Source organism: Trichechus manatus, unplaced genomic scaffold (assembly GCF_000243295.1).
Source record: "Trichechus manatus latirostris isolate Lorelei unplaced genomic scaffold, TriManLat1.0 scaffold00007, whole genome shotgun sequence".
In the NCBI taxonomy this organism is placed as follows: domain Eukaryota; kingdom Metazoa; phylum Chordata; class Mammalia; order Sirenia; family Trichechidae; genus Trichechus; species Trichechus manatus.
This window is the reverse complement of record NW_004443943.1, coordinates 30,483,195-30,498,590: the sequence shown is the minus strand read 5'-3', so window position 1 is coordinate 30,498,590 and position 15,396 is coordinate 30,483,195. Positions and strand designations below refer to the sequence as shown.

The following is a 15,396-nucleotide window of genomic DNA, read 5'->3' as shown; positions in this document are numbered from 1 at the left end:
GCATGCAAATAAAAGAGCATGTGTGTAAAACTACACAGAGTTTGAGTATTTTTCTTCTTCAATTTAGCAATAAGGATAAAGGAATAGCTATCAAATAATCTAGACTATGGAAATATTATGCTGAGCATGAGCATTTTCTTTGTCAAGAGTTACAAGTCTTAAATGATATAGATTCAAGAAACCACAAAGAGAACACATTGTGGAAATATGTGCATTTTGTTAAAGACCATTTTTAGTGTCCCTGCTTCCTGAAAATTTCCAGGTACAAATCTTTTATTCAGTACAGCATTACGTATCAATTTCATCACCAAAGATTTTATTACTCTCATTTATAAGGTAATTATTGTGATTTAAGTGATCAAATATATTTGTTAAACTTTATTAACAGGATTAAGTCCTAATACACATACATATACACATATATACATACACAGACTTTAAATAGAAAAAAACCAAATATATACACACATACAAAATCTTCAGATCCCAGCTCAATTATCACTTCCTAATGAATGTCATCCTCAACCTCTCTTGCAAGATATAATAGCACCATGTACCTCTCCTTCTTAGCCTTTATCATAGTTGTAACTTTATATTTACTTTGATTCTTTGATTAATGTCTATCTCTCCCACTAGAATGTCTCTCAGTTCTCTAGATTTTGCAGTGGTCCAAAATAAAGATTTTATCTATTTATTAAATTGTGTAGAAGTTCATTTTCATTATAATCTCTGGAACCATTCTGCTGAAGCCCTGGAAACTATATGAGAAGGTATCATACAAATAATAACATAGTTAATTTTTAAAGTAACATATTTCAACAAACTGTAGCTTCCTGTTCTTTTTTCCTCTTTCTATAACAATACTGTTTTTACAGGTGCTCACTAATTAAAAATTGTTTTTTGATTCATTATTAGAAAAATAATTTGGGAAGTAGATAATTATTCATCCTACAGATAAGTAAACAGGCTCATAAAGATTAAGTGAGTTATCTAAACTGCTAACTGGCAGAGCCAAGATCCAAAAAATAGGCCTTTTGATTCCTTGTACTACATACTCTTCTTCTGTCAAATCACTTTGTTTGTTCCTTCCAGGAGAAAAACTAAGACTATGTTTTTAAAAGCTCTCTTGATTAAATTAGAGCTGGTACAGAGCAAGTGACTAAAACTGGCTCTTATATTGATTATTAATATATTATTTCTATGTCTATTTGTACCTAATATTTTCCTAAAATGAACAAAATTTTTATATACAGCCTTAGCTACTGCATTACATACTCAAGGTGGAAGTGGTAATATATGATATATAGTTAACATTTCTAGCAAGTATTTTATAGTTTATTACATGTGTTACAAAAAGTTTATGGTAAAAAATAATAAAATATTTCTAGGAAAACTAACTTTAGAAAGTGTAAAAGTAAATGCTTAAATTTAAATTACAAACAAGAAAAAGGCCATTTAATTTCATGTTTTAGGAAACGGAAATATTCTTAAGCAAGTTCCTCCATTAGGGTCAAATGTCAAACAATCATGATGAAACTGGTACAATATGAAAAACAGATTTGAATATCTACTGAAGCTGAGGATAATTATGCTGTTAATGACCCTCTTGTCAGCAGATCAGTTCTCATTCAAGTAATATAACTAATAGAAGAAGTAATATATAGCACAGTCTTTCATAACTCATAAAACTCTTTAGGACAATTAACTAATTTTGGATACTCCTACAGATCAATAGAAAATGCTTACCCAAAGATTGTTCTCATAATAGAAGGCATCTAGGAGCTTGACTATATTTGGGTGATCACAAGATGCTAATATATCAATCTCAACCATGTAATCTTCAAGTTCTTCTTCAGATTTGGTGTCAATCACCTTTGCAGCAGCTAAAACATTGGTCTCTTTATTCTGAGCCTAAAAATGAAAGTATCAAAGTGTCACACTTAAAATGCATACTTATTTTTTTTAAAAGTGTAAACATAAAAAAGCCTAAACATATATTAATTAACGCATGCTATCATTGTGCTAAGTGTGTGACATGCATATATTATAATGTTTCAAATCGTAGGCTCTAGTGCATTAGAGTCATCCCTGGGGTGCAAGTGGTTAAGTGCTGGACTAATAACCAAAAGATTGGCAGTTGAAAACCACCCAGATCCAGCTACCTTATAAATTCCATAATATACCAATTGGAAATAAAATATTATCTGCTTTATAAGTAATAATAAAACAAGATATCCTGATTTCAGACGTATTTCTTTAAAACTGAGACGCTAAAAAGAGAGCATATAAAGACATTTATTAACTTTGCTTACTTTTTGAGCCGTGATATAAATAACAAAAGGAAAAAACATTCAAATACTTTCACTTCTAAAGTAAACTCTCAAAATAACTAATATTTCAGCACTAATTTCTAAGAGGTGTGAACTGGAAAGAGACCGGCATAAGTGGAAAAACATACCTTGCTCATGGATAGGAAGACTCAACATTATGAAAATGTCAATTCTGCCCAAAGCGATCTACAGATACAATGCAATCCCAATCCAAATTCCAACGGCACTTTTTAATGAGATGGAGAAACAAATCACCAACTTCATATGGAAAGGAAAGAGGCCCTGAATAAGTAAAGCATTACTCAAGAAGAAAAATAAAGTGGGAGGCCTTACACTACCTGATTTTAGAACCTACTATACTGCCACGGTAGTCAAAACAGCCTGGTACTAGTACAACAACAGATACATAGACCAATGGAACAGAATTGAGAATCCAGAGATAAATTCATCCACCTATGTATGAGCAGCTGATATTTGACAAAGGCCCAAAGTCTGTTAATTGGGGAAAAGACAGTCTCTTTAACAAATGGTGCTGGCATAACTGGATATCCATCTGCAAAAAAACTGAAACAAAACCCATATCTCACACCGTGTACAAAAACTAACTCAAAATGGATCAAAGACGTAAATGTAAAATCAAAAACAATAAAGATCATGGAAGAAAAATAGGGACAATGCTAGGAGCCCTAATACATGGCATAAACACAATACGAACCGTAAGTAACAATGCACAAGCACCAGAAGAGAGACTAGATACATGGGAGCTCCTAAATATCAAACACTTATGCTCATCAAAAGACTTCACCAAAGGAGTCAAAAGACAACCTACAGACTGGGAAAAAAATTTTTGTCTACGACAACTCTGATCAGTGTCTAATCTCTAAAATCTACAAGATACTGCAAAACCTCAACAACAAAAAGACAAATAACCCAATTAAAAAATGGGCAAAGTATATGAACAGGCACTTTGCCAAAGAAGACATTCAGGCAGCTAACAGACACATGAAGAAATGCTCACAATCATTAGCCATTAGAGAAACACAGATCAAAACCACAGTGAGATAGCATCTCACCCCAACAAGGCCAGCGTTAATCCAAAAAACATAAAATAGTAAATGCTGGAGAGGTTGTGGAGAGACTGGAACACTTATACACTGTTGGTGGGAATGTAAAATGGTACAACCACTTTGGAAATCTATTTGGTGCTTCCTTAAAGAGCTAGAAATAGAAGTACCATACTATCCAGCTATCCCACTCCTTGGAATACATCCCAGAGAAATAAGAGCCATAACACGAATAGATATATGCACACCCATGTTCACTGCAGCACAGTTCACAATAGCAAAAAGATGGAAACAACCTAAGTGCCCATCAACAGACAAATGGATAAACAAATTATGGTATACCACACAAAGGAACACTACGCAACAATAAAGAACAATGATGAAGCCGTGAAACATAACATGGAGGAATCTGGAGGTCAATATGTTGAGTGAATTTAGTCAGTCACAGAAGGACAAATATTGTATAAGATTACTATTATAAGAACTCAAGAAAAGGTTTAAACACAGAAGACAACATTCTTTGATGGTTACAAGGTTGGGGAGGGAGGGTGAGGGTTATTCACTAACTAGATAGTAGACAAGTATTACCTTAAGTGAAGGGAAGGACAGCACACACTATAGGGGAAGACAGCACAATGGGACGAAATCAAAGCTAAGAAGTTTCCTGAATACAAGCAAACACTTTGAGGGACAGAGTAGCAGGGGTAGGGATCTGGGGACTATGCTTTCAGGAGACATCTAGGTCAATTGGCATAACAAAGATTATCAAGAAAATGTTTTGCATCCTACTTTGGTGAGTGGCATCTGGGGTCTTAAAATCTTGCAAGCAGCCATCTAAGATGCATCACCTGGTCCCAATCACCTGGAGTAAAGGAGAATGAAGAACACCAAAGACACAAGGAAAGTAGCAGCCCAAGAGACAGAAAAGCCCACATAAACCACAGACTTCATCAGCCTGAGACCAGAAGAACAAGATGGTGCCCGGCTACCACCAATGACCACCCTGACAGAGGAACACAACAGAGAGTCCCTGATTGAGCAGAACTCAAATTCTAGTAAGAAAACCAGACTTAATGGTCTGACTGAGACTGGAGGAACCCCAGGAAGTATGGCCCCCCAATTCTCTATCAGCCCAGAACTAAAACAATTTCTGAGGCCAACTCTTCAGACAGGGATTGGACTGGACAGTGGGACATACAGTGATACTCGTGAGGAGTGTGCCTCTTAGCTCAAGTAGACACAAGAGACTAAACAGGCAGCTTCTGTCCGGAGGTGAGATGGGAAGGCAGAGAGGGTTAGGAGCTGGTTGAATGGACATGGGAAATCAGGGGTGGAAAGGAGGAGTGTGCTGTCACAGTTTGGGGAGAGCAATTAGGGTCACATAACAATGTATGTATAAATTTTTGTATGGGAGACTAACTTGAAAAGTAAACTTCATTTAAACCACAACAATAAAAAAAAGAAGTGTGAGCTGGTAAACTGATAAATTAGAAAAGTTGAATATCTTAAAAAAATAAAAGAACAAAAGACACAAAATATTCTGTTTTTATTCTCTATATGTTCATTCAGTGGCTACATCTTTACAGATAAAACACAGAAGGCTACTAAGAAACACAGGGATGTAAAGCAATTTTAAGTATTGGTCTTAACATTTTTCCCCATAGCCTCATAGAAGATTATCCACTTAAAAACTACTTCGAAAACAATTCATCTTTAGCAAAAAGGGAAATTATTCTCTGAAATTCAGACTAGTATCTTTCATTAAAATTTGCTTTGACATATCAAAACAATCTCAGTTCTCATTTTAGTGCTAAAAAATGACAGATTTTTATATTAAAGGTGCAACTTTATACTGCAATAGCACTTTATATTCAAGCAGAACTACATGTTGGCATAGAGACTATATTGAGTCAAAGTAAGAATGAACTGTTTCTGTTATAGTATTGGTAAAAGATTTGTGTAAACTTAAACACAGATTTACAAAGAAATGAAATGGGAATATAGTAATACTTCACTTATCTGGAAGTCAGCACATAGATAATAACTCTCTGGTTCAAAACAGAAAACATAGAAGGAAAGCTTGAAAGATTTACTCTGCCGGAAAGTTTATTACAAAATTCACTAAAATCTCAAATATTTCCATTATCAGACTATTTAAAATTGTTCAGAAAAGGTTAATCAACATAATTAGACAAGTGAAAGAAACAAGGAATAAGTATTTGAAAGAAAGGAAGAATTTCAAGAGAACAGAAGGAAAAACAGAAATAAAATGATGGATAAATGGACATCTAGATGGGCCCAAACCAAACCCAATGCCATCGAGTTAATTCTGATTCATAGCGACCCCATAGGGTTTCCAAGGCTGTGAATCTCTAAGGAAGCAGACTGCCACATCTTTCTCCCACAGAGCTGTTGGTGGTTTCAAATAGCCAAACTAGTTCAGTTAGCAGTCGACTGCTTTAACCACTGCGCCACCACGGCTCCTTTCTAGATGGATAAACATGTAATAAAGCAAATACAGCAAAATAGAATCTAGGTAGTTGATATATAGATGTGTACTACAAAATTCTTTCAAGTTATCTATAGAACTGAAAAATTTCATAATGAAATGTTTGGGGAAAAATTAGAGAATTCAATAAGGTTGAAAAACTGCAGAATTAACAATTAATAGCTTTCCTATATTCAAGCAATAACTGCAAAACATAATGTGAGAAATATCTCATTCAAAATAGCAACCAAACAGACAAAACATCAAGACAAAAGTTTAACAAGAAAATGCAGAACTTATATGGAAAATATTAAAACTCCTAAGAGATTAATAGTTTTTATCGGGGCTTTGGGGTAAGCAAAAATAAATGTTTGTTCAATCTGTCATATGTACCTGGAAGTCCCTCATTTCATTTATTTTCAGTCTTTGTTTCCTAATAAATTCATTTTTTATTTTAAAAAAGTCTAAGAGTTAGAAAATAGAATTAAATAAATGAACAACAATCCAGATTGTGAACAAAGGACTTACAGCCTACAAATCATTAAGAAAAAGATAAATAACCCAATCTTTTTAATGGGCAAAAGAATAACATATATGAACATAATAAACATTGTGTTCAACTAGTGATTCTCAACCAGGTACGATTTTGCCTCCCAGGGGACATTTGACAATGTCTGGAGGCATTTTTTGTTGTCACATGGGGGAGGGTGCTACTGGCTTCTAGTGGGTAGAGGCCAGGGTTGTTGTTAAACATCCTACAATGCACAGATGGCCACCAAAAAACCAAGCGGAGATCTCTAATAGATAGTTGGATATGTAGGTCTAAAATTCAAAAGGGAAGTCTCAGGGTACAGTAATAAATTTGCATTTAGATGGCAATTGAAGCCATGAGAGAAGACGGGCTCTCCTAGGAAAAAAAGAGATAGGAAGGGAAGAGTAGAGGGCCTACATCCAAGCCCTTTGGAATACCAACACTTAAAAGTCAGAAAGAGGAAGAAGAGCTAGCAAAGGAGAATGAGGAGTAGATACAGTGGTGGGAGGAAAATCATGAGTGTGATGACCTAGAAGCCAAAAGATGAGCTTTTTAAAGAAAAGAATGGCCAAGTGTCTCAAATGCTCCTGAGAGGTAAAGTAAGCGAGTAAGCAACCAAGAATCCTGAGACCATGGCAAGAGCCATTAACGGGAGTATCAAATAAAAAATACGGAACTGATGGACATGAGTCTTTGGATTGAAAGAGATAGCCAAGAGCCCAACAAAATGAATGCGGGGTGGGGGGGATGACCTACATTAAAGTATATCATTATGATCAGCAGATAAAAAGAAGATCCTAAATCAAGAGAAAAAGATCACAAAGGACCAGAAAACAATATGGCATCATACTCTTTATAGCATAACTTGACACCAAAACACAATGAATAGAACAAAGTCTCAGAAATTCTAAGAAAAACTGATTTTTGTATATTAAGAATGAGCTTTTTAGTGATAAAAATATATATACACGAGGGTGGGAGGGAGGGAGAGGGGTATTCACTAACTAAACAGTAGACAAGGATTATCTTAGGTGAAGGTAAGGACAATACATAATACAGGTGAAGTCAGCACAACTGGAAGTTTCCAACACTTTGAGGGAAAGAGTAGCAGGGGTGGAGGTCTGGGGACCATGGTTTCAGTAGATATCTAGGTGAACTGGCATAACAAAGTTTATTAAGAAAATGTTCTGCATCCCACTTTGGTGAGTGGTGTCTGGGGTCTTAAAAGCTAGCGAGTGGCCATCTAAGATGCATCAATTGGTCCCAACCCACCTGGAGCAAAGAAGAATGAAGAACACCAGAGACAGAAGGAAAATATTAGCCCAAGAGACAGAAAGGGCCACATAAATCAGAGACTCCATCAGCCTGAGGCCAGAAGAACTAGATCATACCCATCTACCACCAATGACTGCCCTGACAGGGGAACACAACAAAGAGTCCCTGACGGACTTTCAGCAGAAGAAAAGTGGGGTGCAGACCTCAAATTCTACTAAAAAGACCAGACTTAATGGTTTGACTAAGACTGGAAGGGACCCCGGAAGACACGGCCCCCCGGACTCTCTGTTAGCCCAAAACTAAAACCATTCCCAAGGCCAACTCTTCAGACAAAGATTAGACTGGACTATGGGGCATAAAATGATACTCGTGAAGACTGTGCTTCTTAGCTCAAGTAGATAGATACATGAGACTAACTGGGCAGCTCCTGTCCAGAGGTGAGATGAGAAGGCAGAAATAGACAGGAGCTGGCTGAAAGGACATGGGAAATCCAGGGTGGAAAGGAGGACTGTGCTGTCACAGTACAGGGAGAGCAACTAGCGTCACATAACAACGTATGTGTAAATTTTTGTCTGAGAAACTAACTTGAATTGTAAACTTTCACTTAGTGTACAAAAGAAAAAATTATATATAATCACACATTTGCCAATTCAATATTTTTATGTATACACTTTAATGATATCAATTACCTTAATCATGTTGTGCAACCTTAACTAATAATTGTTGCCAAATAGAAAAACTTGTTTTTGAACTAGAATTCTATAACCAAACCATACATCAAGTATGACATCATAATACAGACATGCAAGGTCTCAAAGCAATCTACCTTTCATGGATCCTTTCTCAGAAGGCTACTGAATGCTGTAGACAACCAAAACAAGAAGGAAATTCCAGTAAAAAAAAATTTGCTTCCAAGACTTCCAGGGAAAAAATTATAACCCCTTATTGAGAGACATTAAAAAAAGACCTAGAGATATACCATATGCATAAATGGGAAGACTCAATATCATAAAGATGTTCATTTTTCCAAACTTGATCTATAAATTCAATAAAATTTTCCCCCAAAAAACACAAGTGTTGTTGTTGTTGTTGTTTGTGTGGAACTCAACCAAGCTAACTGTAAAATGTATATGAAACTGCTAGGGACCAAAACTACATAGGGCAGACACTGTTGAAGAAGAATAAAGGGAAGACTTACTCTAGCACGGATTTATTTTAATGTTTTTCTAATTAAAACAGTGGGAAACTGGTACAGGAATAGACAAGCAGATCAATGAAGAGAACAGAGATCACAAAAACAGACACTTGTTATATATTAGCGCATTGCAGAGCAGTGGGGAAATTTTCTTTTCCCCAGTGAATGGTGCTGGGACAATGCGTATTCTTACGTTAAAAAAAATGAAACTGGACCTTTACCTCATACCATATACAAAAATCTATTCTAGGTAGATTGTAATCTAAATGTTAAAGGCAAAACCATAAAACTTTTATAAGACAGCTTATCTTCATGACCTCAGGTTAGAAAAGAAAGTCTTAAACATAACACAAAAAGCATTAACTATAAAAGAAAAGACTGACAAATTGGACTACATTAAAATCAAGAACATCCTGTTTATAAAAAGACATCATTTATCAAAAAAGTGAGAGTACAACCCGCAGATTGACTGGAATTTTCCAGAACCATATACCTGATAAGGGTCTAATATCCAAAATATATTTTTTTAAAAAGTCTTCAACTTAACAAAAAAGGCAAACAACCCAATCAAAAAATGAGCAAAGAACTTGAACAGACATTTCACCGAAAAGGATATTCAAAGGGCCAACAAGCGCAACTTCACTAGCCACGAAAAAAAGAAAAACACCAAATCCGTTGCCCTCAGTCAATTACAACTCATAGTGACCCCACAGGACAGAGCAGAACTGCCCCACAGGGTTTCCAAGGAGTGGCTGGTGGATTTGAACTGCCAACCTTTTGGTTAGCAGCCAAGCTCTTACAAACTGCACCACCAGTGTTCCAACTAGCCATTAGAGAGATGCAAATCAAAACTACAATGAGATACCACCTCATCCCTAGTAGAATGGCAATAATTAAAATTAAAAAAAAAAAAGGACAACAACAGGTGTTGGCAAGGTTGTGGAGGAACTGGAACCCTCATCCACTGGTACAGCCATGGTGGAAAAGAGTTTGGCAGTTCCTCAAAAAGTTCAACATATCTTCAAAAAGTTCAACAGAACTACCACATGGTCTGGCAATCTCAATCCCAGGTATGTACCCAGAAGAAGTGAAGACAGAAATGCAAACAGAAATCTGTATGGTAATGTTCACTGCAGCATTATTTACAATAGCCAAAAGGTGGAAACAACCAGAATGTCCATCGACAGATGAACGGATAAACAAAATATCGTATATATACACAATGAAATACTACTCAGCCATAAAGAGACATGAAGTCCTGATGCGCATGTCACAACATAGATAAACCATGAAAAACTGAAAACATCTTGCTGAGTGAAATAAGTCAGTCACAAACGGATGAATAATATATTATCTCATTTATATGAAATAAGCAAATATATAGAAACCAAAGATTATTAGTGGTTACTAGGGGTGAGAGGGAGGGGAAAGCAGGGAGTTTTTGCTTGAGTTTATGTTAATGGTAGTGGAATGGTTTGGAAAAGGACAGAAAGAATGGCTGCACAACATGAAGAATGTAATCAATGCCACTGCATTATACATGTAGAAATTGCTGAGATGGTGCATGTCTTGTTATGTATACTTTCACCACAATAAAATTAAAAAAAAAAAAAGAAGACATCATAAAGAAACAAGCCTCAGAATGAGAGGATATATTTGCAATAACCAGAACCAGAATATGTACACATATACTCCACAAGTAAGAAAAAAAGCATTTGAAAGAAAAATGGACAATAGACTTAACACAACAGAAATCCAAATTACAAAAAAAAACATGAAAAATTCTGATAATACCAAACGTTGGCAGGATACAGAGCAAGGGAAAGTCTCATATACTGCAGGTGGGAGTATAAATTGGTATAATTAGTTTGGCATCATCTAGTAAAATTAAAGATAGATATACCTCATAACCCAACAGTTCCACTCCTGGATTAAGTCTTAGAGAAATTCATGCACATGTGCACCAGCACTGTATGTAACAGCAAACTCTGGAAACAATTAGTCCACCAACAATACAATGGTAAATAAGTGGTGATATAATCATATATTGGGATACTATGCAACTATGATAATGAACTAACTACAGCTATAGGTGATAAAGATGAACCTCATGAACATAAAGCTGATTTTGAAAGAGGCAAGACACAAAAGAGTACACTCAACGTGATTCCATTCATCCACAGTTCAGGGGCATACAAACTAAATTTATAATGTTTAGGGATACACAACTAGATGGTAAACTGTAAAGAAAGGCAAAGAATAAATAAATAAGACAAGAAAGTAGCTTCCTTCAGGGTGAGAGAAGGAATTGATTCAGAAAGGAGGAGGAAGGAATTCTGGGGTGCTGGCAGAATTTCTTGACCTAGAGGGTTGTTAATCTGAGTTCACTTTATTATTATCTGTTAAATGTATATATATATGTATATATATATATATGTTTTTTGTACTTTTCAATACAAAGATTAGATGACACACTATAGGAAAAAAAAGTTGTCACACCCATTGGTTGTCATAAAAAGAATCACTTTCATCCATCACACAGCCAGGAGTTCAGCTTCAATTAGTTTACTATACAAAACAGCTTTCTAAAAACGCAATTCATACGCAATTTCATGTCATTTTCCTTTTTTTCCTGTTAAAAGCAATAGAAATCCAAAGATAAAAACCTGTAAGGGATATTATATACCTTTATTTACATGTCAGATAAACCAGAAACCAAAACCAAACCCGTAGCCATCGAGTCAATGCCAACTCACAGTGACGCTATATGACAGAGTACAACTGTCCTATAGGGTTTCCAAAGAGCAGCTGGTGGATTCGAACGGCCAACCTCTTGGTTAGCAGTCTGAGCTCTTAACTGCTGTGCCACCAGGGCCCCAGATATATACTATATTAAAAGGAGAAAATAAATTTGAAACAGTGAAGGTTTATCAAGCAAGAAAGTAACTTTGTTACATTACAGAGTTGTGCAGTATTGGACTGAGTGGAAAGAACACAACTGCATGATGAAAAAATGTTTCAAATGAACTAAACATACAATGATTGCCTATTTTTAATTTAATCTTTGTAACAGTTATTAATTTCCATAAGTAAATGATAGTTAAGACTCAAGTTTGGAAAGTTTTCTATTGCATACCACTATATACAATGTTAACTTTTGACAGCTTTTTTTCCATGTAGAAGAAAGTTTTATAAATTTATTGAAAAACAAACTTTTAGGAAAAAGAGGCAAGACAGGTCAATAATAAATTTAAATTTTTTAAAAAAAATCTCTTAGCCTGTTCATTGGAAGCATGGGGTAGTGAAATGATAAAGCAAAGAGTCAAAGAACCCACGCTCTTCAAATATCACACTAAAACAGAGTCATCAAGTCCACAGAAACTAACCTTGACACAATTTTACAGTGCTCAACAACGTGGAGTCTCTTATTTTTCAGTAAATTTTCAATTGATGTCTCATTATAGGAAGATACCTTACAATTTTTAGAGAGTCACTAAACAATTAAACTACAGAGCATTAATATGGCCACACAATCTGCCTCTGCCATGGGAAACAAAAAAAAGTTTACTATATTCCCAGTCCCTTTTTCTTATCCATCCAATATCTTTCTTCTATGAGCTCTAAATACAATTACAATGATTGCTGTCATTTACTGAGCCCTTTCTACATACCTTATATTTATTATCTCCTCTAATCCTCACACAACTGAGGAGTAGGTTTTACTGATGAGGAAAGTGAAGCACTGAATAAGTAACCTGCCACATGTCACACGCTGCTAGTAAGTGAAGGAGTCAAGATGTGTTCAGAAGCCCGTTCCAGTGTTCTTAATATTACAGTTTCTAGTCCTTAAAGGGAGCCCTAGTGGCGAAGTGGTTAAAGCGCTCGGCTGCTATTTGAAAGGTCAGCCGTTCTAGCCCACCAGGCGCTCCATGGGAAAAAGATGTGACAGTCTGCTTCTGTAAAGACTGGAGCCTTGGAAACCCTATGGGGCAGTTCTACCCCTTCCTATAGGGTTGCTATGGGTTGGAATCAACTCAACAGCAGTGGGTTTAGTCCACAAAACAACATATTTACACCATAAAAACTGCCCGTAATAGCCTACCTCCTTTTAACTACAAGATTCCAGATGCCTTAAGGATTATTTTTGCCTTTGCTAGCTGTGGCAGTCTACTTCCATAAATATTACAGCTTTGGAAACCCTATGGGGCAGTTCTACTCTGTCCTATAGGGTCGCTATGAGTCAGAATCAACTCGATGGCCATGGGTTTAGTTAATTGTTTACTCATAGAATGTTAAAGGGTGAAGGAATCTAAACAAACATTTAGGGAAATCTATTATTTTACAGCTAAGAAAACTGAGTCCAGAGAAGTTAAGTGTTTTGTCCAAGGTCACAAAGCTGGTTTGTGACAGCCAGGGCTAAAACACAAGGCTTGGCTCCCAGGAGTAATCTTCCCACTACATTCAAAGTGTATTCAAGGCTTGGCTCCCAGGAGTAATCTTCCCACTACATTCAAAGTGTATTCCTACCATACAGCTATATGGTAAGCGCTTGCTGAAACATATCATTCTATCCTCCACACAAATACTAGTTTACTTTGCCAACTTTTCAAGCATACAATGGCTTCAATAACATTTACGTGTAACAATAATAAACACATTCTTTCATTTCAATAAATATACAGAGATGCACAACGTGCTAAGGCAGTAGATGTGGCCAAACACTCATCACTGTGCTGTAGACTCAGGTCTTACTACAGAAACATACACACGCTAACTACAATATACAACAAGTGCTATACTAGCCACATGAACAATGTGTTTGGAAAGTACACAGCAGTGGATACGCCTGCCTGGATAAATCAGAGATGACAGGTAAGTGCAGCTTTGAAGAATGTGAAAGACTAGGGTATGAGAAGATGCATTTTAGGCAAGGCAAAGGCAAAAACAAGTTTGACAGTGCTTTGAAAGCAAGGGAAATGTTATTATTTCTACCTATGGACATCAAAATTTAAAAAAAAAAAAAAACACAGGGTCAGAAGACCTGATTTCCAATCCAGGCTCTGACTGGTGTACGACTGAACAGTTTGAGTCTCAGTGCCCTCCTCCTCCATGAAATGTAGACACTACTATTGACCTGCCCACCTCACAGGATTTTTGTGAGGGCCCAATTAGGTGAAAGTGCTTCAAAAACTGCAACGTTCTGGATAAACACAAGTTATTTATTTATGTTTTTCTTCTAGACAACCCCTATAGGCCTTTTCCCCTAAACTGTGTCTCATTAAAAATCTCACCCTTTCAGGATGAAAATATTCCGATGACATCATTCCTCTGCTCCTCAGAAGACAGTAAATAGTTAACATTAATGACTTCAGGTTGAAACCCCAAACATCTTTTTATTAAAATAAATACGTATAAATGTGTGTGTGTGTTTCATTTCTTATGCATCAGCACTGACTTCCAGTCAAAGCTTATTAAGAAACTAGTACCAGATGCAGATTTTTTTCTGGAAATTTTCTATCAGAAATTCCATTCCATTAGAGTATGATGTCAAGCAACCAACTCAAGAACAGTCTGCCAGTAAATCATTTTGCTCTCATCCGAAAAGAAAGCCGGAATGACATCAGCTATACCCGTTGCCTTCGAGTCGATTCCGACTCACAGCTACCCTATAGGACAGAGTAGAACTGCCCATAGGGTTTCCAAGCAGCGGCTGGTGGATTTGAACTGCCAGACTTTTGGTTAGCAGGCGAGCTTTTAACCACTGCGCCACCAGGGCTCCGTATCAGCTATAGACACAACCAAATATATGGCCTGGACCCTAAAAAAAGGGAATTATTTTAGCATAAGCATGCATATGAATGCAAACAGTAAACGAACATTACAAAATCCACTGAAAAGTATAATGAGTTTCAGATGTTAAATTATTTGAGGGACACAACTCAGATCCCTCTTTAATTAAAAGAACGCCCTCGCTTCTTTTAAAGTTTGACAAAGTAGACTGCATAACCTTGCCTCCCTTTAGCAACCACTCTTGAAAGTACATCCAGACCCCATTTTGTTCAACCTTAAACTCTACTGTCTAGGCTACCCCTTGGATAATAACCTAGATACACTTCCAAAGCACGTTTACAAAGTCAAATGAAGTGGCAAGAAACAGGAAAGGGATAAGGTAAGCGAGAAGCTCTCGAGCCACTGCGGACCAGTGGCTGTTTCATCCACCAAGTACAACTTCCCGTTCCCTCCCTCTTACCTTGTACACTTTCCCAAAGGCTCCGTCGCCCAACTCGCCTATAATTTCCCAAAACTCCTCGGGGTTCAGGTCCCTCTTCACATGTTCGTACTGCTTTTTCTTCCTCTCGCTCCCCAACTTGAAGATCTTACGGAAATTGAAGAAGGACATTCTTTCTCCCAACAGAGTTCCTTGCACTTAAGGACTAAACACAACAATAAAAGGCAAAGTTTCTCCTCCCTCCTGTCTCGCGCGAACCCGGCGGGCGCGGGGGCTCGGGCTC

The 15,396-nt window shown here is 36.7% G+C and overlaps 1 protein-coding gene across 2 annotated transcripts in view; it reads right to left on the bottom strand.

Annotated features, from left to right (window-relative positions):
- SLK (STE20 like kinase) overlaps positions 1-15,390 on the bottom strand; it is a 52,467-nt gene extending 37,077 nt beyond the window's left edge. For both annotated transcript variants that reach the window (XM_012557974.2, XM_004370112.2), the window contains exons 1-2: positions 15,135-15,390; positions 1,747-1,911 (exon numbers count right to left, since the gene is read on the bottom strand). In XM_012557974.2, the coding sequence (XP_012413428.1) occupies positions 1,747-1,911; positions 15,135-15,284 (315 nt within the window). In that variant the 5' untranslated portion in view covers positions 15,285-15,390. The remainder of the gene's footprint in view (positions 1-1,746; positions 1,912-15,134) is intronic.
- Between the last annotated feature and the right edge of the window lie 6 nt (positions 15,391-15,396).